The sequence below is a fragment of the Scyliorhinus torazame genome, chromosome 15 (genome assembly GCF_047496885.1).
Source record: "Scyliorhinus torazame isolate Kashiwa2021f chromosome 15, sScyTor2.1, whole genome shotgun sequence".
Classification (NCBI taxonomy): Eukaryota; Metazoa; Chordata; class Chondrichthyes; order Carcharhiniformes; family Scyliorhinidae; genus Scyliorhinus; species Scyliorhinus torazame.
In genome coordinates this window covers 179,933,509-179,954,200 of record NC_092721.1, presented here as the reverse complement: position 1 = coordinate 179,954,200, position 20,692 = coordinate 179,933,509, and the positions used below count along the sequence as shown (strand labels likewise).

Below are 20,692 nucleotides of genomic sequence, written 5' to 3'. Positions count from 1 at the left end.
TTCAGCCTTTTATTGATCAGATTAATTTGTGGGTGATCAGCATTCCAAGGCAATGAGCTGTTCGAGGGCATCCGGTTGTGTAGGACTGCCAACATGAACTTAGCAAAATGCATAGCCAGAGCCATCGATTTGGCAAGTATCCTGATTGAAGCAGCAAAACAAGGGCAAAATGTGTTTCACAAATCCACGCACAAATAGGCACCGTGCTCATAACACAGAAAGGATGCATCGTGTCACCAGCATGGATCAGCTGGAGGAACAGGCCAGCAAGAGCCCTAGCCAGTTGAAAATGCTCCGTATCCCGTCGCTGTGACTAACATTCTACTTCGGGAATATGGTGACCAATCTGAAAAAGGAAAGTGAAATTGCCACATCTAAAGGAGCAATTATGAGCCAATCTGCACAACCATGTTCCCATTGTATCCCCGGGGCAATCTCTGCTGTACAATTCAGCCAGATTTGCTTTTTTAAATTATTTCATGGGATGTGGGCGTCACTGGCAAGGCCAGAATTTTTTGCCTCCTTTATTGCCCTTCAACTGGGGAACGTGCTAGGCCATTTCAGGTGTCAACCGCATTGCTGTGGGTCTGGAGTCACATGTAGGCCAGGCTGGGCAAGGATGGCAGATTTCCTTCTCTAATGAACCTCATAGGCCTTTGTGACAATTAGTGATAGTTGTCATGGTCACCATTACTGAGGTTAGTTATATTAATTGAATCTAAATTCCAACAGTTGCCTGGTGGAATTTGAGGCCACATTCTCAGAGCATTAGCCTGGGCCTTTGGATTATTAACCCAGTGACATTACCACTGTAGCACTCCATAATCACCCCCTGGCAAGCTCCCACTGTACACCTAACACCCGGGCCTTTTTCCTACACCAGACTGCCTCTCTTTGGAAACATACCATCCTGGCCTGCTTATTCATGCCTTCTCTCAACTGTGTGCCAGACATGAATGGTCAAGTCCAGCTTCAAATGTGTGAATGTAATTGAGTGGAAATTAAGTAAATAATGTTTTCATTCAAACAGTAACAACATTGCAGTGCGGAACATAGTGTACGCTCATGAGAAGTCACAGATATAGGTTGAGATTTAGAACTGAGATGAGGAGGAACTACTTCTCGCAGAGAACAATAGAACAGAACAGCGCAGTACAGGCCCTTCGGCCCTCGATGTTGCACCGACCTGTGAAACCACTCTAAAGCCCATCTACACTATTCCCTTATCGTCCATATGTTTATCCAATGACCATTTAAATGCCCTTGATGTTGGCAAGTCCACTACTGTTGCAGCCAGGGCATTCCACACCCTACTATTCTCTGAGTAAAGAACCTACCTCTGACATCTGTCCTATATCTATATCCCCTCAATTTAAAGCTATGTCCCATCATGCTAGCCATCACCATCCGAGGAAAAAGCCTCTCACTGTCCACCCTATCTAAACCTCTGATCATCTTGTATGCCTCTATTAAGTCATCTCTTAACCTTCTTCTCTCTAACGAAAACAGCCTCAAGTCCCTCAGCCTTTCCTCATAAGATCTTCCCTCCATACCAGGCAACATCCTGGTAAATTCCTCTGCACCCTTTCCAATGCTTCCACATCCTTCCTATATTGCGGCAACCAGAACTGCATGTAATACTCCAAATGCGGCCGCACCAGAGTTTTGTACCGCTGCAACATGACCTCATGACTCCGAAACTCAATGCCTCGACCAATAAAAGCTAACACACCGTACGCCTTCTTAACAACCCTATCACCTTGGTGGCAACTTTCAGGGATCTATGTACATGGACACCGAGATCTCTCTGCTCATCCACACTACCAAGAATCTTACCATTAGCCCAGTATTCTGTATTCCTGTTACTCCTTCCAAAATGAATCACCTCATACTTTTCTGCATTAAACTCCATTTGCCACCTCTCAGCCCAGCTCTGCAGCTTATCTATGTCCCTCTGTAACCTGCAATATCCTTCCGCACTGTCCACAACTCCACTGACTTTAGTGTCATCCGCAAATTTACTCATCCTTCTACACCGTTCTCCAGGCCATTTATAAAAATAACAAACAGCAGTGGCCCCAAAACAGATCCTTGTTGTACACCACTAGTAACTGAACTCCAGGCTGAACATTTCCCATCAACCACCACCCTCTGTCTTCTTACAGCTAGCCAATTTCTGATTCAAACCGATAAATTACCATCAATCCCATGCCTCCGTATTTTCTACAGCAGCCTACCGTGGGGAACCTTATCAAACGCTTTACTGAAATCCATATACACCACATCAACTGCTTTACCCTCGTCCACCTGTTTGGTCACCTTCTCAAAGAAGTCAATAAGGTTTGTGAGGCACGACCTACCCTTCACAAAACCGTGTTGACTATCCCCAATCAAATTATTCCTTTCTAGATGATTATAAATTCTATCTCTTATAATCCTTTCCAAGACTTTGCCCACAACAGAAGTAAGGCTCACTGGTCTATAATTACCGGGGTTGTCTCCACTCCCCTTCTTGAACAAGGGGACAACATTTGCTATTCTCCAGTCTTCTGGCACTACTCCTGTAGACAATGACGACATAAAGATCAAAGCCAAAGGCTCTGCAATCTCCTCCCTAGCTTCCCAGAGAATCCTAAGATAAATCCCATCCGGCCCAGGGGATTTATCTATTTTCACACTTTCCAGAATTACTAACACCTCCTCCTTATGAACCTCAATCCTGTCTAGTCTAGTAGCCTGTATCTCAGTATTCTCCTCAACAACATTGTCTTTTTCCTGTGTGAATACTGACGAAAAATATTCATTTAGTTCCTCTCCTATATCCTCAGACTCCACGCACAACTTCCCACTACTGTCTTTGACTGGCCCTACTCTTACCCTAGTCATTCTTTTATTCCTGACATACCTATAGAAAGCTTAGGGTTTTCCTTGATCCTACCTGCCAAGGACTTCTCATGTTCCCTCCTGGCTCTTCTTAGCTCTCTCTTTAGGTCCTTCCTGGCTAACTTGTAACTCTCAAGCGCCCTAACTGAACCTTCACACCTCATCTTTACATAAGCCTCCTTCTTCCTCTTGACAAGTGATTCAACTACTTTGGTAAACCACGGTTCCCTCGCGCGACCACTTCCTCCCTGATAGACAGGTACATACTCATCAAGGACACGCAGTAGCTGTTCCTTGAACAAGCTCCACATTTCAATTGTGCCCATCCCCTGCAGTTTCCTTCCCCATTCTATGCAACCTAAGTCTTGCCTAATTGCATCATAATTGCCTTTCCCCCCGATATAACTCTTGCCTGCGGTATATACCTATCCCTTTCCATTGCTAAAGTAAACGTAACCGAATTGTGATCACTATCACCGAAATGCTCACCTACCTCCAAATCTAACACCTGGCCTGGTTCATTAACCAGTACCAAATCCAATGTGGCCTCGCCTCTTGTTGGCCTATCTACATACTGTGTCAGGAAACCCTCCTGCACACATTGGACAAAAACTGACCCGTCTAAAGTACTCGAACTATAGCGTTTCCGGTCAATATTTGGTAAGTTAAAGTCCCCCATAACAACTACCCTGTCACTTTCGCTCTGATCCAGAATCATCTTTGCAATCCTTTCCTCTACATCTCTGGAGCTTTTCGGAGGCCTTTAGAAACTCCCAACAGGGTGACCTCACCTTTCCTGTTTCTAACCTCAGCCCATACTACCTCAGTAGACGTGTCCTCATCAAACGTCCTTTCTGCCACTGTAATACTGTCCTTGACTAACAATGCCACACATCCCCCTCTTTTACCACCTTCCGTGAGCTTTCTGAAGCATCTAAACCACGGAACCTGCAACAACCATTCCTGTCCCTGCTCTATCCATGTCTCCGAATGACCATATTCCGGATGCTCCTGGTGGTGTATTTGTGGCACTCATTGCCCCATAGTGCGGTGGAGTCTGAGTCATTAAATGGTTTCGAGAAAGAGATCGATATACTTCTGGGGAAAAAAAAGTTAAAGGGATGTGGGGAACAGGTGGGGAGGTGGATTTGAGACCAGGAAGAGGCCAGCCATGAACTGATTGAATGGTGGAGCAGACTCGAGGGGCTGAATTGTCTACTTCTGCTCTTAGTTCCGATTTTCCGATGTGATTTACGCAATTCCAAAGGGCAAAATAGACTGAAAACCCAAATTCATGAATTGAAGCACCTGGGAAGAACTATGGCCCTGAAATTCCAGAGTTCTATCTCCATCATCAGAAGTGCAGCAGAGCAGGACTCCCACATATCCATAGTGATGGACAAAGACCCCATCCGAAAACCGAAGGGACAGGGTTCAATATCGTCATCTGATTGGGCCACCTCAGAGCCAACTGCTCTGAAAGTAGCGCTATGCCATTCAAATGAGACATGAATAGGGATTCAGGAGCCGAAGAACATTGGCAACATTCCACTTCTGCTGTTGGCTGATTCTCAGATAGCTGCTGGTTTCTGCTTGGTGCCTGCTGATCAATATATTTATTTTTGTAGGTGGTGGCAGCTATTGATTGACAACTTTTCCCAGTTACCTGTATCAATCTAGTTAAGAGTGTGGTTAACTGGGCCAATGAGAAAAGTGTGATATATACTTTTGAGGTATGGTGCCCTGCCTATGCTTTTTGATATAACACTCTTAAGAAGCACATTATATAGGACATATAATTATTTCAGTATATTATAGAAACACTGAGGAAACAAATGACCATGGAAGCATTTATTCACGATACACAGCTTGAGCAGGAAAATGTGTGTACTTTCTTTTTCTAACTCAGCGGAACAGTATAAATATTTTGGCAACACAAAAATTCTAGTCATAATTGCACCGTTGTGTTGTGTGATATAATCATAAAATTGAATGTAAGGGCAGCACGGTGGCACAGTGGGTTAGCCCTGCTGCCTCACGGCGCCAAAGTCCCAGGTTCAATCCCGACTCTGGGTCACTGTCCATGTGGAGTTTGCACATTCTCCCCGTGTCTGTGCGGGTTTCACCCCCACAACCCAAAGATGTGCAGGGTAGGTCGATTGGCCACACTAAATTGCCCCTTAATTGGAAAAATGAATTGAGTACTCTAAATGTATTTAAAAAAAGAGAAAAAGAAATAAAATTGAATATATGTCGGTTCTAGTGGGAGAAATGCTTTATCCGAACATTAAATATTTTGTTGCAAACCAGTTGATTACCATATAGAAACCATTCAATTGAGCAGAATTAATTACTAGCCATTTGGCAAGGATCACAATGTCAGTCAATATCCTGTTTGAGGATCATTCTCAAGGGCAGCACGGTAGCATTGTGGATAGCACAATTGCTTCACAGCTCCAGGGTCCCAGGTTCGATTCCCCGCTGGGTCACTGTCTGTGCGGAGTCTGCACATCCTCCCCGTGTGTGCGTGGGTTTCCTCCGGGTGCTCCGGTTTCCTCCCACAGTCCAAAGATGTGCAGGTTAGGTGGATTGGCCATGATAAATTGCCCTTAGTGTCCAAAATTGCCCTTAGTGTTGGGTGGGGTTACTGGGTTATGGGGATAGGGTGGAGGTGTTGACCTTGGGTAGGGTGCTCTTTCCAAGAGCCGGTGCAGACTCGATGGGCCGAATGGCCTCCTTCTGCACTGTAATTTCTATGATAATCTATGATAATTATGGATTACAATGGGAGTAAGGCCCCCTCTTCTGGGGAGAAACAAGTCTTTCCTGTCTACCCTGTCTAGAGCCCTCATAATTTTGTACATCTCAATTAGGTCACCCCTTAGTTTTCTATGTTCTAAAGAAAACAACACTAGCCTATCCAATTTCTCCTCAGAGCTTCAAATTTCAAACCCTGGCAACATTTGCTTAAGTATGATGAAATTCAATTTATCTACATGTTTTCCTTGCAAAGTGAACAATTTTTGTTTTCACCATCTAGTTTTCCATTAAGAAGGCCTGATTATGGGAAATATTGGAATGAAATTTAGCCTCTGTAGTTGGTACTATTTACTAAACTAAGCAGTTGAACAAGTCATGCAATCATAAACTCATTACAGCACAAAAGGAGACTGTTTCACCCACCAAGTCTGTGCTGGGTTTCGGCAGAGCAATTCAGTCAGTCCCAATCCCTGGCTTTATCCCTGAATGTTCAACTTTTATAAAGCTCTGCCGTATTCAGTTCCGTTCACTACACTTTTACAAGGATGTGAGGGTCCTTAAGAGGGTGCAGATGAGATTCACCAGAATGGTTCAAGGAATTTAGCTTCAATGTTAGCTTGGAGAAGCTAGGATTGTTCTCTTTGGAGCAAAGGAGATTGAGGGAAGATTTGATAAAGATCTATAAAATTATGACAGATTTAGATAAGTTAGAGAATGAAAAGCTGTTCCCATTAGCGGATACTACAAGGACATGGGGAATAGATACAAAGTTCTGGGCAAGCGATACAGGGGGGACTTTTCCATAAGTGCTCGCCCCCTTTTGAAATCATTGACCATCTATACTTCCATGGCTTTCAGGATATTATCACTCACTATTTACAATAGTTCTTCCCCACACCCAAAGTGTCCTCCAACTTCTTTATTAATAATAATAATCTTTATTAGTGTCATAAGTAGGCTTATGTTAACACCGCAATGAAGTTACTGTGAAAATCCCCTAATCGCCACACTCCGGCGCCTGTTTGGATACACTGAGGGAGAATTCTGAATGTTCAATTCACCTCACCTGCACACCTTTGGTCTGTGGGAGGAAATCGGAGCACCTGGAGGAAACCCACGCAGACACGGGGAGAACGTGCAGACTCCGCACAGACAGTGACCCAAGCCGGGAATCGATCCTGGGACCCTGGTGCTGTGAAGCAACAGTACTAGCCACTGTGCTATACTGACAATGTTATCCGGATATTGTGGTGGCACTGTGGCAAGCACTGCTGTGACCAATGCAATCAAACTACTATGTGTTGAGGCTTAATGTTCCTGTAAATTCCATGCTGAAGCAAAGATTTACATTTTATTGTGTAAAGTGGAACCTCCACCATTTGCATTTTCCAGAGACTTTGCAGGACTATGCACAATATGAAACATTACTGTACCCTATTGCTAACAACTATCATGTCCCATTTGATATAAATTAACTTTGCAGCACGAGGGGTTTAATTGAACTTGTGCTTTCTGTATTACTGTTGCCTTTCTCATGTCTTTCTCTATGTATTGCTGGACCACATGTATGAAACCAAAATTCTCTATTCATTTCTACCAAAGGAGCTTTGGCAAGGCAGAATTCTCTGGCCGTCCCCAGTTGCCCTGGAGGTTTTAAGAGTCAACAGCAGGTTGTGTGGAATGAGAGGCACGAGTAAGGACTAGCATGTTTCCCCCCCCTGAAGAACAAAAGTGAACCAATTGGGTTTTTAACAATACCCAGCAAATTTAATGGTAATTTGTTGGTGCACTGCTTTTAATGCTCTTTGGATTCAGTTTTATAGCCTGCTATAATGTCACTGGAATCTACCACCGGTGGATTGTTAAGCCATACCATAGGGACAGGGGTGGGCCATTTCAGTGGGAGGTTAATCGTCAGCGGCATTGCTATGGGTCTGAAGACATACATAGGACAGGCCAGGTAAGAATGGCAGATTTCCTTCCCTAAAGGTCACTAGTGAACAAGATTGTTTTTTTTACAGCAATCAATGGTGGTTTCATGATAACCATTACTGGGACGAGCTTTTTATATTTCGTATAATGATGGTAGCACAGTGGTTAGCACAGTTGTGTCACAACTCCAGGGTCCCAGGTTCGATTCCCGTCTTGGGTGACTGTCTGTGTGGAGTCTGCACGTTCTCCCTGTGTCTGCATGGGTTTCCTCCGGGTGCTCCGGTTTCCTCCCACAGTCCAAAGATGTGCAGGTTAGGTGGATTGGCTGTGCTAAATTGCCCTTAGGTTAGGTGGGGTTACTGGTTTACGGGGATAGGATGGAAGTGTGGGTTTAAGTGGGGTGCTCTTTCCAAGAGCCGGTGCAGACCCGATGGGCCGAATGGCCTCCTTCTGCACTGTAAAAAATTCTTATAAAAATTCTATATTTAGTTATTAATTGAATTCAGATTTCACCCGCTGCTGCAGTGGGATTTGAACCTATGTCCAATTAATTGGGGAAGAGTGGTCTCTGCCTCCTGTATCCCAAGTTAATTATCGCCTATTCAGTGGCCACATGTGGTCTGGTGACTTACCTGATGGCCACAGACACAGTGGTGCTGGCTCTGTGCTCGGATTGGCCCAAAGTCCAGGTTAACTGGGTTTTGTGGTATATTTTCTTCATCATTCCACGGATTCCAGCTCTCATCCTCATGAACCATGGGCGTGATTTAAGGGGAAAAAAACATTTTCCCATTTTGGGCGTGTTTAACAGGGTGTTTCTCGGTGCCTGCAGCCCTGTGAACAAACCCACTATGATTCGATCCCGGGCTTTGGGAGAATCCGGCGTAGACATAGTTAAGTTAAATATGGAAATCTGGATCCCGCCCAGTGAGGCGAGATCCAAATCGCAACCTCTCGACAGACTCGTTAGATCTCGCGATGCATCGTGAGCGCTGCAAAACATGCGAGTGGTTGTCGTGTCCTGAGTCGGGCGCAGCGAGGCCATTCGATCGGGCCCCTAATCAACAACGGTTACTGCTCCAAGAAGAAAATAGAGGTCTAGTGTGTCAATGTTGACCATCAGTAATTGCCATTGGCTTTGTGCATTAACATGTCAGGTAAAAATTAATTTGAAATGTAGTTGTAATGGCACTGAGCTCGTAATTCAGAGACCCAAGTCTGAGGATATGGGTTCAAATCCCATCAGGACAGGAAGTTAAATTCAATTAATTAATAAAATCTGGAATTGAAAGCTTGTCACAGTGATGGTGATCAGGAACCTGTCATCAATCGTTGTAAAAACCCATCTGGTTCACTGATGACCTTTCGGGAAGGCAATCTGCCATCCTTACCTGGTCTGGCCTCCATATGACTCCAGATCTACAGCAATGTGGCTGAATCGGAATAATAATAATAATCTTTATTGGTGTCACAAGTAGTCTTACATTAACAATGCAATGAAGTTACTGTGAAAATGCCCTCGTCGGCACACTCCGGCAATTGTTTGGGTACACAGCGGGAGAATTCAGAATGTCCAATTCACCTAACAAGCCCGTCTTTTGGGACTTGTGGGAGGAAACCGGAGCACCCGGAGGAAACCCACGCAGACACAGGGAGAATGTGCAGAGTCCGCACAGACAGTGACCAAAGCTGGGAATCGAACCCGGGTCTCTGCCGCTGTGAAGCCACAGTGCTAACCACTGTGCTACCGTGCTGCCCAGAGCCCTCAGAAATGGCTGAGCAAATCACTCTGCCCACGGACAATTAGGTATGGGTAATAACTGCTGGCCCTGCCAGCGACCCTCACATCCCACGAAAAGAGCAAAATATGTAAATGTTCAAGTTACTTTTTAAATTCCTGCAGAAAAACAAATTAGGATTAAGGGGTGTCTCTGACTTTGCAGCCCTTGTGTCTTATCTTGTTGGGACTGTGGATAAAAATCTTGAATTAAGGAATTTAAAAAAGCACACCAATCATCCAAACGTGATCAATGTATCAACAATTGTTTGAAGTGTTCCCTGTCAGATCTGGTGGGTGTGTGTCTACATGTTTTTGTATCACCTCGTTTGATACTACCATGGCGACAGACAGGAAACAATCGCCTATTTTCTTACAAACTCCGAGCTTATCAGATGAAGACGATTCTGACCAGACACTGAACCCGGCCACCGGGAAGCTCGTGGATCCCACTCCTGAGGTGGAAAAGAGGGGGGAGGGGAGTGGGTGTGTTTAAAGAAAAGGAAAGAAAGCAGAGAGGGATCGGCAGCTGAATTTGGGGATTGTTTCTGTCTTGTGCACACTCATGGGTGAGTGTGTGTGTGTGTAGGTGAGTCTGTGTGTGTAGGTGAGTGGATGTGGGTGGCTGAGTGTGTAGGTGGGTGAGTAAGTGTGTGTGAAGGTGTGTGGGTGGGCGAAGGTGTGTGGGTATTTGTAGGCTGGTGGGTGGGTGATTGTGTATGTAGGTGTGTTGATGGGTGAGTGTGTGGTGTGTGTTGGTGGGTGAAGGTGTGTGTGGGTGAAGGGTGTGTGTGGGTGAAAGGGTGTGGGTGGGTGAAGGTGTGCGGGTGAGGGTACATGTGGGTGACTGTGGGGGCGAAGGTGTGTGGGTGAAGGGGTGTGTGGGAGTGTGAAGGAGCAGGTGAGTGTGTGTGTGGGTGAAGGGGTGTGTGTGTGTGAAGGTGTGTGTGTGGGTGAAGGGGTGTGTGGGTGAAGGGATGTGTGGGTGAAGGGGTGTGTGTATAGGTGGTGTGTAGTGATGTGTATAGGTGGTGTAAGGGCAAAGCGGTGTGTGCATAGGTAGTGTGTGTGGGTGAAGGGGTGTGTGTATAGTTGGTGCGTGGGTGAAGGGGTGTGTGTATAGTTGGTGCGTGGGTGAAGGGATGTGTGTATAAGTGGTGTGTGGGTGAAGGGGTGTGTGGGTGGTGTGTGTAGGGGTGTGTATAGATGGTGTGTGTGTGGGTGGTTGTATATAGGTGGTGTGTGTGGATGGTGTGTATAGGTAGTGTGTGTGGGTGAAGGGGTGTGTGTATAGTTGGTGTGTGGGTGAAGGGATGTGTGTGTATAAGTGGTATGTGGGTGAAAGTGTGTGTAGGGGTGTGTGTATAGTTGGTGAGTGGGTGAAGGGGTGTATATAGGTGGTGTGTATAGATGGTGTGGGTGGTTGTATATAGGTGGTGTGTGTGTGGCTGGTGTGTAGGGGTGTATAGAGGTGGTGTGTGTGTGTGGGAGGAGCCGCAGCTCTGAAGCGACAGGGGGAAGAAAAAGAAACTCGTGTTCTGGAGTTTCTGGTTCGACTCGCCCGCTGGAAACGAAAGTTAACTTTTCTTATCCCTCCCCAAACTTTTTAAAAAAAAATATTGAAGACCGGATATGTCGAAGTTTATGGGCAGGAGTGACGCCTCCTCCTAATCCCTGGGAGAGGAGGGTTTTTTTTTTGGTGTTTGTGTGTGAAAGTGTCATTTCCAAGCTGCTGGCTGCAAATGGGAGTGAGAAAGGATTGGGAAAATTTCACTTTGCGGGAAGAGGGGAGAGAGTGAGTGAGTGGAGGAGGGGAGAGAGTGAGTGAGTGGAGGAGGGGAGTGAGTGAGTGGAGGGAGTGAGGGAGTGAGTGGAGGGAGGGAGTGAGTGGAGGGAGGGAGTGAGTGGAGGGAGGGAGTGAGTGGAGGGAGGGAGAGAGAGAGAGTGAGTGGAGAGAGAGTGCAGGGAGAGTGTGAGTGAGAGGCTGAGTGCAGGGAAGGGGAGTAGGAGACCCCCTCAGTGACCATGGAGAGGGGTGAGGAGGGGGGTTGTGGACAGGGGTTAGGTGGAGAGCTTTCTGCCCAGACCTGTGCTGGGGGCTGAGGGGAGGGTCTCCGCTCCAGCTGGGCTATCACCCGGGCGGGGAGGCGGTGCATGGGAGGAGGAGGAAGGGGGTCAGCATGGCTCAGGAGACACCCCGGGCCAGAGGCTGCCGGCTGCCCAGGTCCGGGCGCCGCAGGCGGGAGGGCAGGAGCCGCAGTGTCCGCTCCAACCTGCTCTCCGACGGGGCCAAGGGCAGCGAGCCGCCGGGGAGGCGGCACGCCGGCAACCGCCTCAAGACCACCAAGTACACGCTGCTCTCCTTCCTGCCCAAGAACCTCTTCGAGCAGTTCCACCGCTTCGCCAACGTCTACTTCGTCTTCATCGCCCTGCTGAACTTCGTGCCCATCGTGGGTGCCTTCCAACCCGAGCTGGCGCTGGCCCCCGTGGTCTTCATCCTGGCTGTGACCGCACTGAAGGATCTGTGGGAGGATTACAGGAGGTACAGGTCTGACCAGGAGATCAACCACATGGACTGCCTCGTCTACTGCAGGTATGTGCAGCATTGGGACTTCCAAATGCAGGTATTTGCAGCACTGATACTTGCCATTGCAGGTATGTGCACCATTAATGCTGACAAATGCAGGTATTTTCAGCATTGTTATCTACAAATGCAAGTATTTGCAACATTGATATCTACAAATGCAGGTATTTGCAGCATTGTTATCTACAAATGCAAGTATTTGCAACATTGATAGCTACAAAATTTGGAATTTGAAGCATTAATACTTGCAAATGCTGATATTTGCAGCATCAATACTTGTAAATGCAGGTATGTTTATGTGCAGCATTGATACTTGCAAATGCAGGTATGTGCAGTATTAATACTTGCAAATGCAGGTATTTGCAGCATTGATATCTGCAAATGCAGGTATTTGCAGCATTGATATCTACAAATACAGGCATTTGCAGTATTGATACTTGCAAATGCAGGTATTTGCAGTATTGATACTTGTAAATGCAGGTATTTGCAGTATTGATACTTGCAAATGCAGGTATTTGCAGTATTGATACTTGCAAATGCAGGCATGTGCATCATTGATACTTGCAAATGCAGGCATGTGCATCATTGATACTTGCAAATGCAGGCATGTGCATCATTGATACTTGCAAATGCAGGCATGTGCATCATTGATACTTGCAAATGCAGGCATGTGCATCATTGATACTTGCAAATGCAGGCATGGGCATCATTGATACTTGCAAATGCAGGCATGGGCATCATTGATACTTGCAAATGCAGGCATGTGCAGCATTGATACTTGCAAATGCAGGCATGTGCAGCATTGATACTTACAAATGCAGGTATGGGATTTTCCGCACTCCTCATGTGGTCTTGCCGGTGTTAACAGCGTTACTCGTTGTTGGCACCCTCTACTGCCGGGGAATCTGCAGTGGGGCTCGCCGTCTGCGGGACCAGAAGATCCCATCGGTGGCAACGGCTGGAAAATCCCACCCACTATCTTTTTTAGAAATGATGTAGAGATGTCGCCGTTGGACTGGGGTGAGCACAGTAAGAAGTCTTACAACACCAGGTTAAAGTCCAACAGGTTTGTTTCGATGTCACTAGCTTTCGGAGCACAGCTCCTTCAGGTGAATGAAGAGGTAGGTTCCAGAAACATATATAGACAGAGTCAAAGATGCAAGATGATACTTCGAATGCGAGCATTTGCAGGTAATTAAGTCTTTACCGATCCAGAAAGAGGTAATCCCACATTTAAGAATTGTGAATTGTATCAAGCCAGGACAGTTGGTAGGATTTGGCAAGCCCAGGCGACATGAATCCAAGGTCCCAGTTGAGGCCGTACTCATGTGTGTGGAACTTGGCTATAAGTGTCTGCTCAGCGATTCTGCGTTGTCGCATATCCTGAAGGCCGCCTTGGAGAACGCTTACCCAAAGATCAGAGGCTGAATGCCCTTGACTGCTGAAGTGTTCCCCGACTGGAAGGGAACATTCCTGCCTGGCAATTGTCGCACAATGTCCGTTCATCCGTTGTCGCAGCGTCTGCATGGTCCCGCCAATGTACCACGCTTTGGGACATCCTTTCCTGCAGCGTATGAGGTAGACTATGTTGGCCGAGTTGCACAAGTAAGTACCGCGTACCTGGTGGGTGGTGTTCTCGCGTGTAATGTTGGTATCCATGTCGATGATCTGTCATGTCTTGCAGAGATTGCCATGGCAGGGTTGTGTGGTGTCATGGTTGCTGTTCTGAAGGCTGGGTAGTTTGCTGCAAACAATGGTTTGTTTGAGGTTGCGTGGGGGTGTGGGGATGACCTTGGCCATATGTTCGTCTTCATCGATGACGTATTGAAGGCTGCGAAGATGTCGTAGTTTCTCCGCTCCGGGGAAGTACTGGACGACGAAGGGTACTCTGTCGGTTGTGTCCCGTGTTTGTCTTCTGAGGAGGTTGGTGCGGTTTTTTGCTGTGGTGCGTTGGAACTGTCGATCGATGATAGTTCCAAGCTTAATAACTTTTTAAAAAGCATACAGGTTAAGCATACCTTATCTGAAATGCTTGTGTGTATCGGATTTTGGAATATAATGTACATCTGTGGCGCATCGGGACCCGTGCAGGTGCGGCACGTCTGGACCAGCGCACGGGCGGCACGCTGGGACCAGCGCATCACCCAGCGACTCATGACGTCACGTCGGCGGTACGAACATGTATCTGATGCATTATTCTCCAGTATGAGTTTTCAGTAGCCTTGGATTGGTGTTGGTCTCTTACAATTCACTCAGAAATTCCGCATTGCTGTAGAGGTGCCAATGTCCTTCCCATTACTTGGTTGACCAGGTATCTCTCCAGTTGCTACCAGCTGATATTGATATGCGTTGGAAGGATTTATAAGTAGACAGCCATCCTGTTTGTTTGCATTATGAACAGACCCTCTCTTCAAGTCCTGCAGTGGGACCTGACCTGGGACTTCTGGCTCCTAGGCAAGGCTGCTAACCACTGCGCCGAGGTGGACATCCTGTATATAGGGTACATTACTCCATTCTGGATTTTCAACAGTCTTGGTTAACACTTTTTTTTTATTCAAAAAAATATACTTTATTCATAAAATTTATCATAAGCATTACAGGACATTTCGAATTGTCTTGACTGTACATTTCCGTCAGAGTTACACATTGCCTTGACTTTCTTCCATTCAATTTTGATAATATTATACACATGTCACTCTTTACGTTTCAATTCCTTCTTAAATATATACATTGTCATGTTTGTTTTATACATTGGAGTGTTGGTGGCCCAGACCGAGGGGGGTTTACACTGTTACCCGCCCCTCGGTGTACATTTGCTGGAAAGACCTTACACAGTGGTCTTTCCCCATTGCGCCTTGGCGGCAGCTGCCCCAAGCTTGAGTACGTCCCTCAGCACGTAGTCCTGGACCTTGGAATGTGCCAGTCTGCAACACTCGGTTGAGGACAATTCTTTGCACTGGAAGATCAGCAAGTTTCGGGCAGACCAAAGAGCGTCTTTCACCGAGTTGATGACCTTCCAGCAGCAGTTGATATTTGTCTCGGTGTGTGTCCCTGGAAACAGTCCGTAGTGCACAGAGTCCTGTGTCACAGATCTGTTCGGGATAAACCTTTGACAAATACCACTGCATCTCTCTCCAGACCTTCTTTGCAAAGGCACATTCCACAAGGAGGTGTGTGACCGTCTCATTTCCCCCACAGCCACTCTGAGGGCAGCGTGCATTGGCACAGAGCCTTCGGGTGTGCATGAAGAATCTGACAGGAAGGGCCCTTCTCACCACCAGCCAAGCTAGGTCTTGGTGCTTGGTTGAAAGTTCTGGTGATGAGGCGTTCTGCCAGATGACTCTGGCAATCTGCTCAGGGAACCATCCAACGTCCTCCACGGTCTCCTTTTCCCTGAGGGCCTCGAGGACATTACGTGCTGACCACTGCTTCATTGCCTTGTGGTCAAAGGTGTTTTTCTTCAGAAACTTTTCCACGAAGGACAGGTGGTACGGCACAGTCCAACTACTTGGAGCGTTCCGCGGCAATGAGGCCAGGCCCATCCTTCGTAACACCGGGGACAGGTAGAACCTCCATATGTAGTGACACTTGGTGTTTGCATACTGGGGGTCCACGCACAGCTTGATGCAGCTGGACACAAAGGTGGCCAACAGGATGAGGGAGGCGTTGGATACGTTCCGCCCTCCCTTCTCCAGAGGTTTGTACATGGTGTCCCTTCGGACACGGTCCATCTTGGATCTCCAGATGAATTTGAAGATGGCTTGGGTGACTGCTGCGGCGTAGGGTCGGGTTATGGGCCAGACCTTCGCCACGTGCAGTAGCACCGAGAGTACCTCACACCTGATTACCAGGGTTTTGCCCGCAATGGAGAGGGAGCGTTTCTCCCACCAGCCCAGTTTCTGCCTTGCCTTTGCTAAGCGCTCCTCCCAGGTTTTGGTGCACGCCCCAGCAGCTCCGAACCATATCCCCAGCACCTTCAGGTAATCTGACCTGACAGTGAAGGGGACAAACGACCGGTCGGCCCAGTTCCCAAAGAACATGGCCTCGCTCTTGCCACGGTTTACCTTGGCTCCCGAGGCCAGTTCAAACTGGTCGCAGGTGGTCAAGAGCCTGCGTACAGACGCAGGATCCGAGCAGAAGACGGCAACGTCGTCCATGTACAGGGAGGCCTTGACTTGCATGCCTCCACTGCCTGGGATCGTCACTCCCCTTATACCCGGATCCTTCCTGATGGACTCGGCAAAAGGTTCTATGCAGCACACAAAAAGGGCAGAGGAGAGAGGGCAGCCCTGCCTGACTCCGGATTTGATCTGGAACTTTTCTGATTCCCACCCATTGATTGAGACTGCGCTATGGATGTTTGTGTAGAGCAGTAAGACTGGTACTAGTTTGCAATTTAGATGTTTGAAAAAATGCTTTCAGTAGTTAGCTAGTTGCTCAAAGACAGGTTCCTGTAGTGTGCCATCAAACTCAACCTAAGATCTAGATATGTAACAGGTGATAGGCTACCTCCCTTTCTTCAGGTTGTCTGTGCAGTTGTTTGTATATTGGAATAGTAGCAATATTCGCATATTGTTAGAACTGGGCATTTTGGTTTCATACGCAGCTGCAGTATACTATGACTTTAATCAGTCTTAATGGTTTGATTTACAGTAAGGATGCTTTGTAGGTGTTTTTTTCCATATAAATCATCCACACAAAGTTCACCTTAAGGATCACCTTGGGATACGCTTTGAAAAATAGATCAAATAAACACATCAGGTTCTGTGATGAGCAGTAATTGGCCGTACATCTGTTGTCGTGATTATTTTCCCTAATTCAAGGGTGTGATGTTTTACAATGAGCCATGGGCAGGTCATGCTCTTGTCAGATCTATTCATAAGAGTGTACCCTGGGATTCAATTTTATAGATTTGTTACAAAAGCATAGATAGCTGCTCAGAAGTATTTGTGATACTGGGGGTAGCACAATACAAAAATCCATTTGGATCCAACTTGTCTTTTTCGCCATTTATAATGAGTTAAGTTGTGAAAACAGCTTACCTGTCAAAACAGCAATCAGTGTGTTACCTGTATAAAATTGTCAAGTTAATTGTCGCTGGTGTGCGATTTTGTAAAAGTACCCTTTTTTGTTTGCAACTTATTGAAGTTACCAACCCCAAAGCACGATATGTATTTGGCTCAATCATTACGGACTCCCCTCAGCCTGACGGGGCACCAAAGCACAGCAGTAAAGTCATTCATGTCCATGACGACTATTCCGCAGGGCTTGGTGTTTGGACCCTTGCTGTTTGTGTTATATATTAACAATTTGGACGTGAACATGGGGAGCACGATTGGTAAATTTGCAGACAACACAAAGATTGGCCGAGTTGTGGCCAGTGCAGAGGATAGCTCCAATCTCCAAAATGATATAGATGGATTGGTGGAGTGGGCGATAAAGTGGCAGATGGAATTTAACACAGAAGGCTGTGGAGGTCAAATCACTAAGTGTCTTTAAGACAGAGATAGATAGGTTCTTGATTAATAAGGGGATCAGGGTTTATGGGGAGAAGGCAGGAGAATGGAGATGAGACGTGCAAGGTCATGCACTTAGGGAGGTCGAACAGTTATTGGGATTACACAATAAATAGGAATATACTAAGAGGAGTAGATGAAGTGAGAGATTTTGTCGTACAAGCACACAGGTCCCTAAAGGCAGCAGTTCAAGTGGACAAGGTTGTTAAGAAAGCATATTGAATGCTTTCCTTCGCTGGCAGAGGTATAGAATATGAAAGTAAGGCTATAATGATGGAATTGTATAAAACACTGGTGAAGACACAACTGGAATATTGTCTGCAGTTCTGGTCACCATTTTACAGGAAGGACATAATTGGACAGAGTGCAGAAGAGTTGCCAGGGCTAGAAAAGTGTAGCTACGAGGAGAGATTGATTAGGTTGGGATTATTTTCCTTGGAACAAAGAATGCTGAGAGGTAACTTAATTGAGGTGTACAAAATGATGAGGGAAGAGATAGAGTGGACAGAATAGAATTGTTTCCCTTGGTGGAGAATTCCAGAACCAGGGGACATAGATTCAAGATAAGAGGCAGAAGGTGTGGAGGAGACACGAGGAAGAACCTTTTTTATGCAGAGAGTAGTGGAAGTCTGGAATTCGTTGGGTGGTGGAGGCAGCGACCCTAAACTCTGTTTTAGAAAGTACCTGGATTTGCACCATAAGTGCTGTAAACTACAGGGCTATGGAATGGGTACAGGAAGGTGGGATTAGAAAGGACACCTGTGTGCCCTTGGGCTGAATGGCCTCCTTCTTTGCTATACGCTTCTCTGATTCCATGATGATTTTATTTTTATTCATGGCATGTCTGAGTCGTTGACAGGGCCAGCATTTATTGCCCATACCTAATTGCCCTTGAACTGAGTGGCGTGCTAGGCCACTTCACAGGGCAAAGTCGGCCACATTGCTGTGGATCTGGAGTCACATGTAGGCCAGACCAGGTAAGGATTGATTGTAGATTTCCTTCCCTGAAGAATATTAGCAAACCAGATGGTTCTTACGGCAATGCTTCATGGTCATCATTAGACTTTTAATTCCAGATTTTTATTGAATTCAAATTTCACCATCTGCAGTGGTGGGATTCGAACCTGGGTCCCCAGAGGATTACTCTGGGTCTCTGGATTACTAGTCCAGTGATGATACCACTATGCCACTGCCTCCCACAAAGCTACAATCCCCCAATCGTTTAAACTTTTAAGCACAGAAGCAAGATACCGCAGATGTTGGAGGTCTGACATAAAAACAGAGAATGCTGGCAATGGTCGGCAGGTCTGGCAGCAGCTTTGGAGAGAGAGAGAGACTAAAGAATACGACATCTCAGACCTGAAGCATTGGGCGGGATTCTCCCATGACCCTGCCGGCGGGCTCAGTGGTCGGGAAACCGATTCACATCCTGCAAATGGGATGCAAGTGAAAGCCCGAGTGTAATCCTCCACCCACGCCCGATTCTCCACGACTTCAGCGGGTAAACACACCAGTCCCAAGCACGCCTGGAACTACAATGCATGCAGAAGCCGGGACTCACCCGAACAATGCCTAGGGCTGCCTCTGGAGATTGGGACAGAGGCCGTCAGCAGCCCTGGACCAAAGGACACCACTGCAGGAGGTGGGGGAGCATCTTCAGACGGATCTTCCAGGCTAATTGTCATCAAGGATATCCATCTTCCAGGCTCAAAATGTTCCTAGATATTCATCTGCATTCTCAGAAGGTCCACCTTCTGACCACATTGTGCTCCCGGGAATCCAGCTTTGTTTTCAGGAGGTCCATCGTCTTTCCTCAGTCATGGGTCAGTGATGTTGAACACCCTTTTAATATGGCGCCCGGGCACATTGGCAGACCACACGCTATCAGGCCTGCCCCGCCATGGCATCCGCCACAAAATACCCGGTCACATAATTAAGGATATGGCATGATTTCCTGCCAGCCCCTGTAGCAACAAACCCTCCTGGGCCCTGCCGTGGTCACGGACTTAGTCCTAGGATGGGAGAATTCTGCCCGTTAAACTCTGATTCTCTGCTTCATTTAAACTCATAATATTGGGAAGAAGTAGCTGCTTTCTCTTAACATTAAAAACAATTCTATCAAGTGTTAATAGTTCCCTGGAGGACCTCCTTGAAGGAGGTATTATCAGCATATCTGAGCATCAGTTACACCAATATATTGTTGGTACTTTAAAAAAAAAACTTTAGCGTACCCAATTCATTTTTTCCAATTAAGGGGCAATTTAGTGTGGCCAATCCACCTGGCCTGCACATCTTTGGGCTGTGGGGGTGAAACTCACGCAAACACGGGGAGAATGTGCAAACTCCACACGGACAGTGTCCCAGAGCCAGGACAGAACCTGGGACCTCGGCGCCGTGAGGCTACAGGGCTAACCCACTGTGGCACCGTGCTGCGCCATTAGTACTTTAAAACTCCAATACACACCCCATATGTTTTTTAATTGACATATAATACTTTTACAGAGGGAAAAAAAAATCCCTCCATGCATTGCTGGCTTGCATTGATATTGTTGGTGCGATGCAAACTTTAGATTTATTGGAAGGGGCAAATCTATTCTTCCTGTGGCCCAGTTGATCTTCCCAGAATCTCGCACCAGGATATACTGAAGCTAACCCGGGTCACAAGTCTTTTTTTTTTTTTTGTTCAGTTGAAGCTACTTCTACTTTTCCTGCTCCTTTCTGTGTGAACTGCACTGTAAATAAAATAGTTTCATCTTTAATTGAGGAGATTGCGAGATAGTGTACTGACACGTGCGTTTCTGGGAATGTTCCTGAGTTTGCATTAGGGATTTAGTTCCAACTTGGCGGGGACTCTCAAGTGGCTATTTGCCTGGTTATTAAGTCTGTTAAGTGTGCTGAATGCGAGTCTGGGCAGATGGTTTTCCAGCTTTATTGTTACTGTAACAGGATGAAGCTTGAACTGTTTCTCTTCTGGTCTGCCCTGTGCAGATGGCATGGTCGTAGCACTTTCGCCCTTTAGTAAACTATGACTGATTGACTGCGATCCCCAGTTAAACCTAAACTAGTCCCAGCCGCTCTTGCCTGCTGAAGCGATGATTGATTGATTTATCGGTTTTACTTTCTTGAAAGACCCTTTCTCTTTTTTTTGATTGTTGCCTTTTTACGATGGAAATTCAAACCCTTTCATTGTGAAATAACAAATGGTTTTACAAATAGGAAATTAAATGTTTTTCCTTAGTC

General features: G+C 46.5%; 1 protein-coding gene across 2 annotated transcripts in view; it reads left to right on the top strand.

Annotated features, from left to right (window-relative positions):
• The window catches only part of atp10a (ATPase phospholipid transporting 10A), a 355,898-nt gene that overhangs the window by 154,290 nt on the left and 180,916 nt on the right, over positions 1 to 20,692 (top strand). The window contains exon 1 of one of the 2 annotated variants that reach the window (XM_072477215.1): positions 11,533 to 11,945. The exons of the other annotated variant lie outside the window; for it this stretch is intronic. Coding sequence (XP_072333316.1) covers positions 11,533 to 11,945 — 413 coding nt within the window. Of the gene's footprint in view, positions 1 to 11,532; positions 11,946 to 20,692 lie in introns of those variants that run through there. 2 annotated transcript variants of the gene reach the window in all.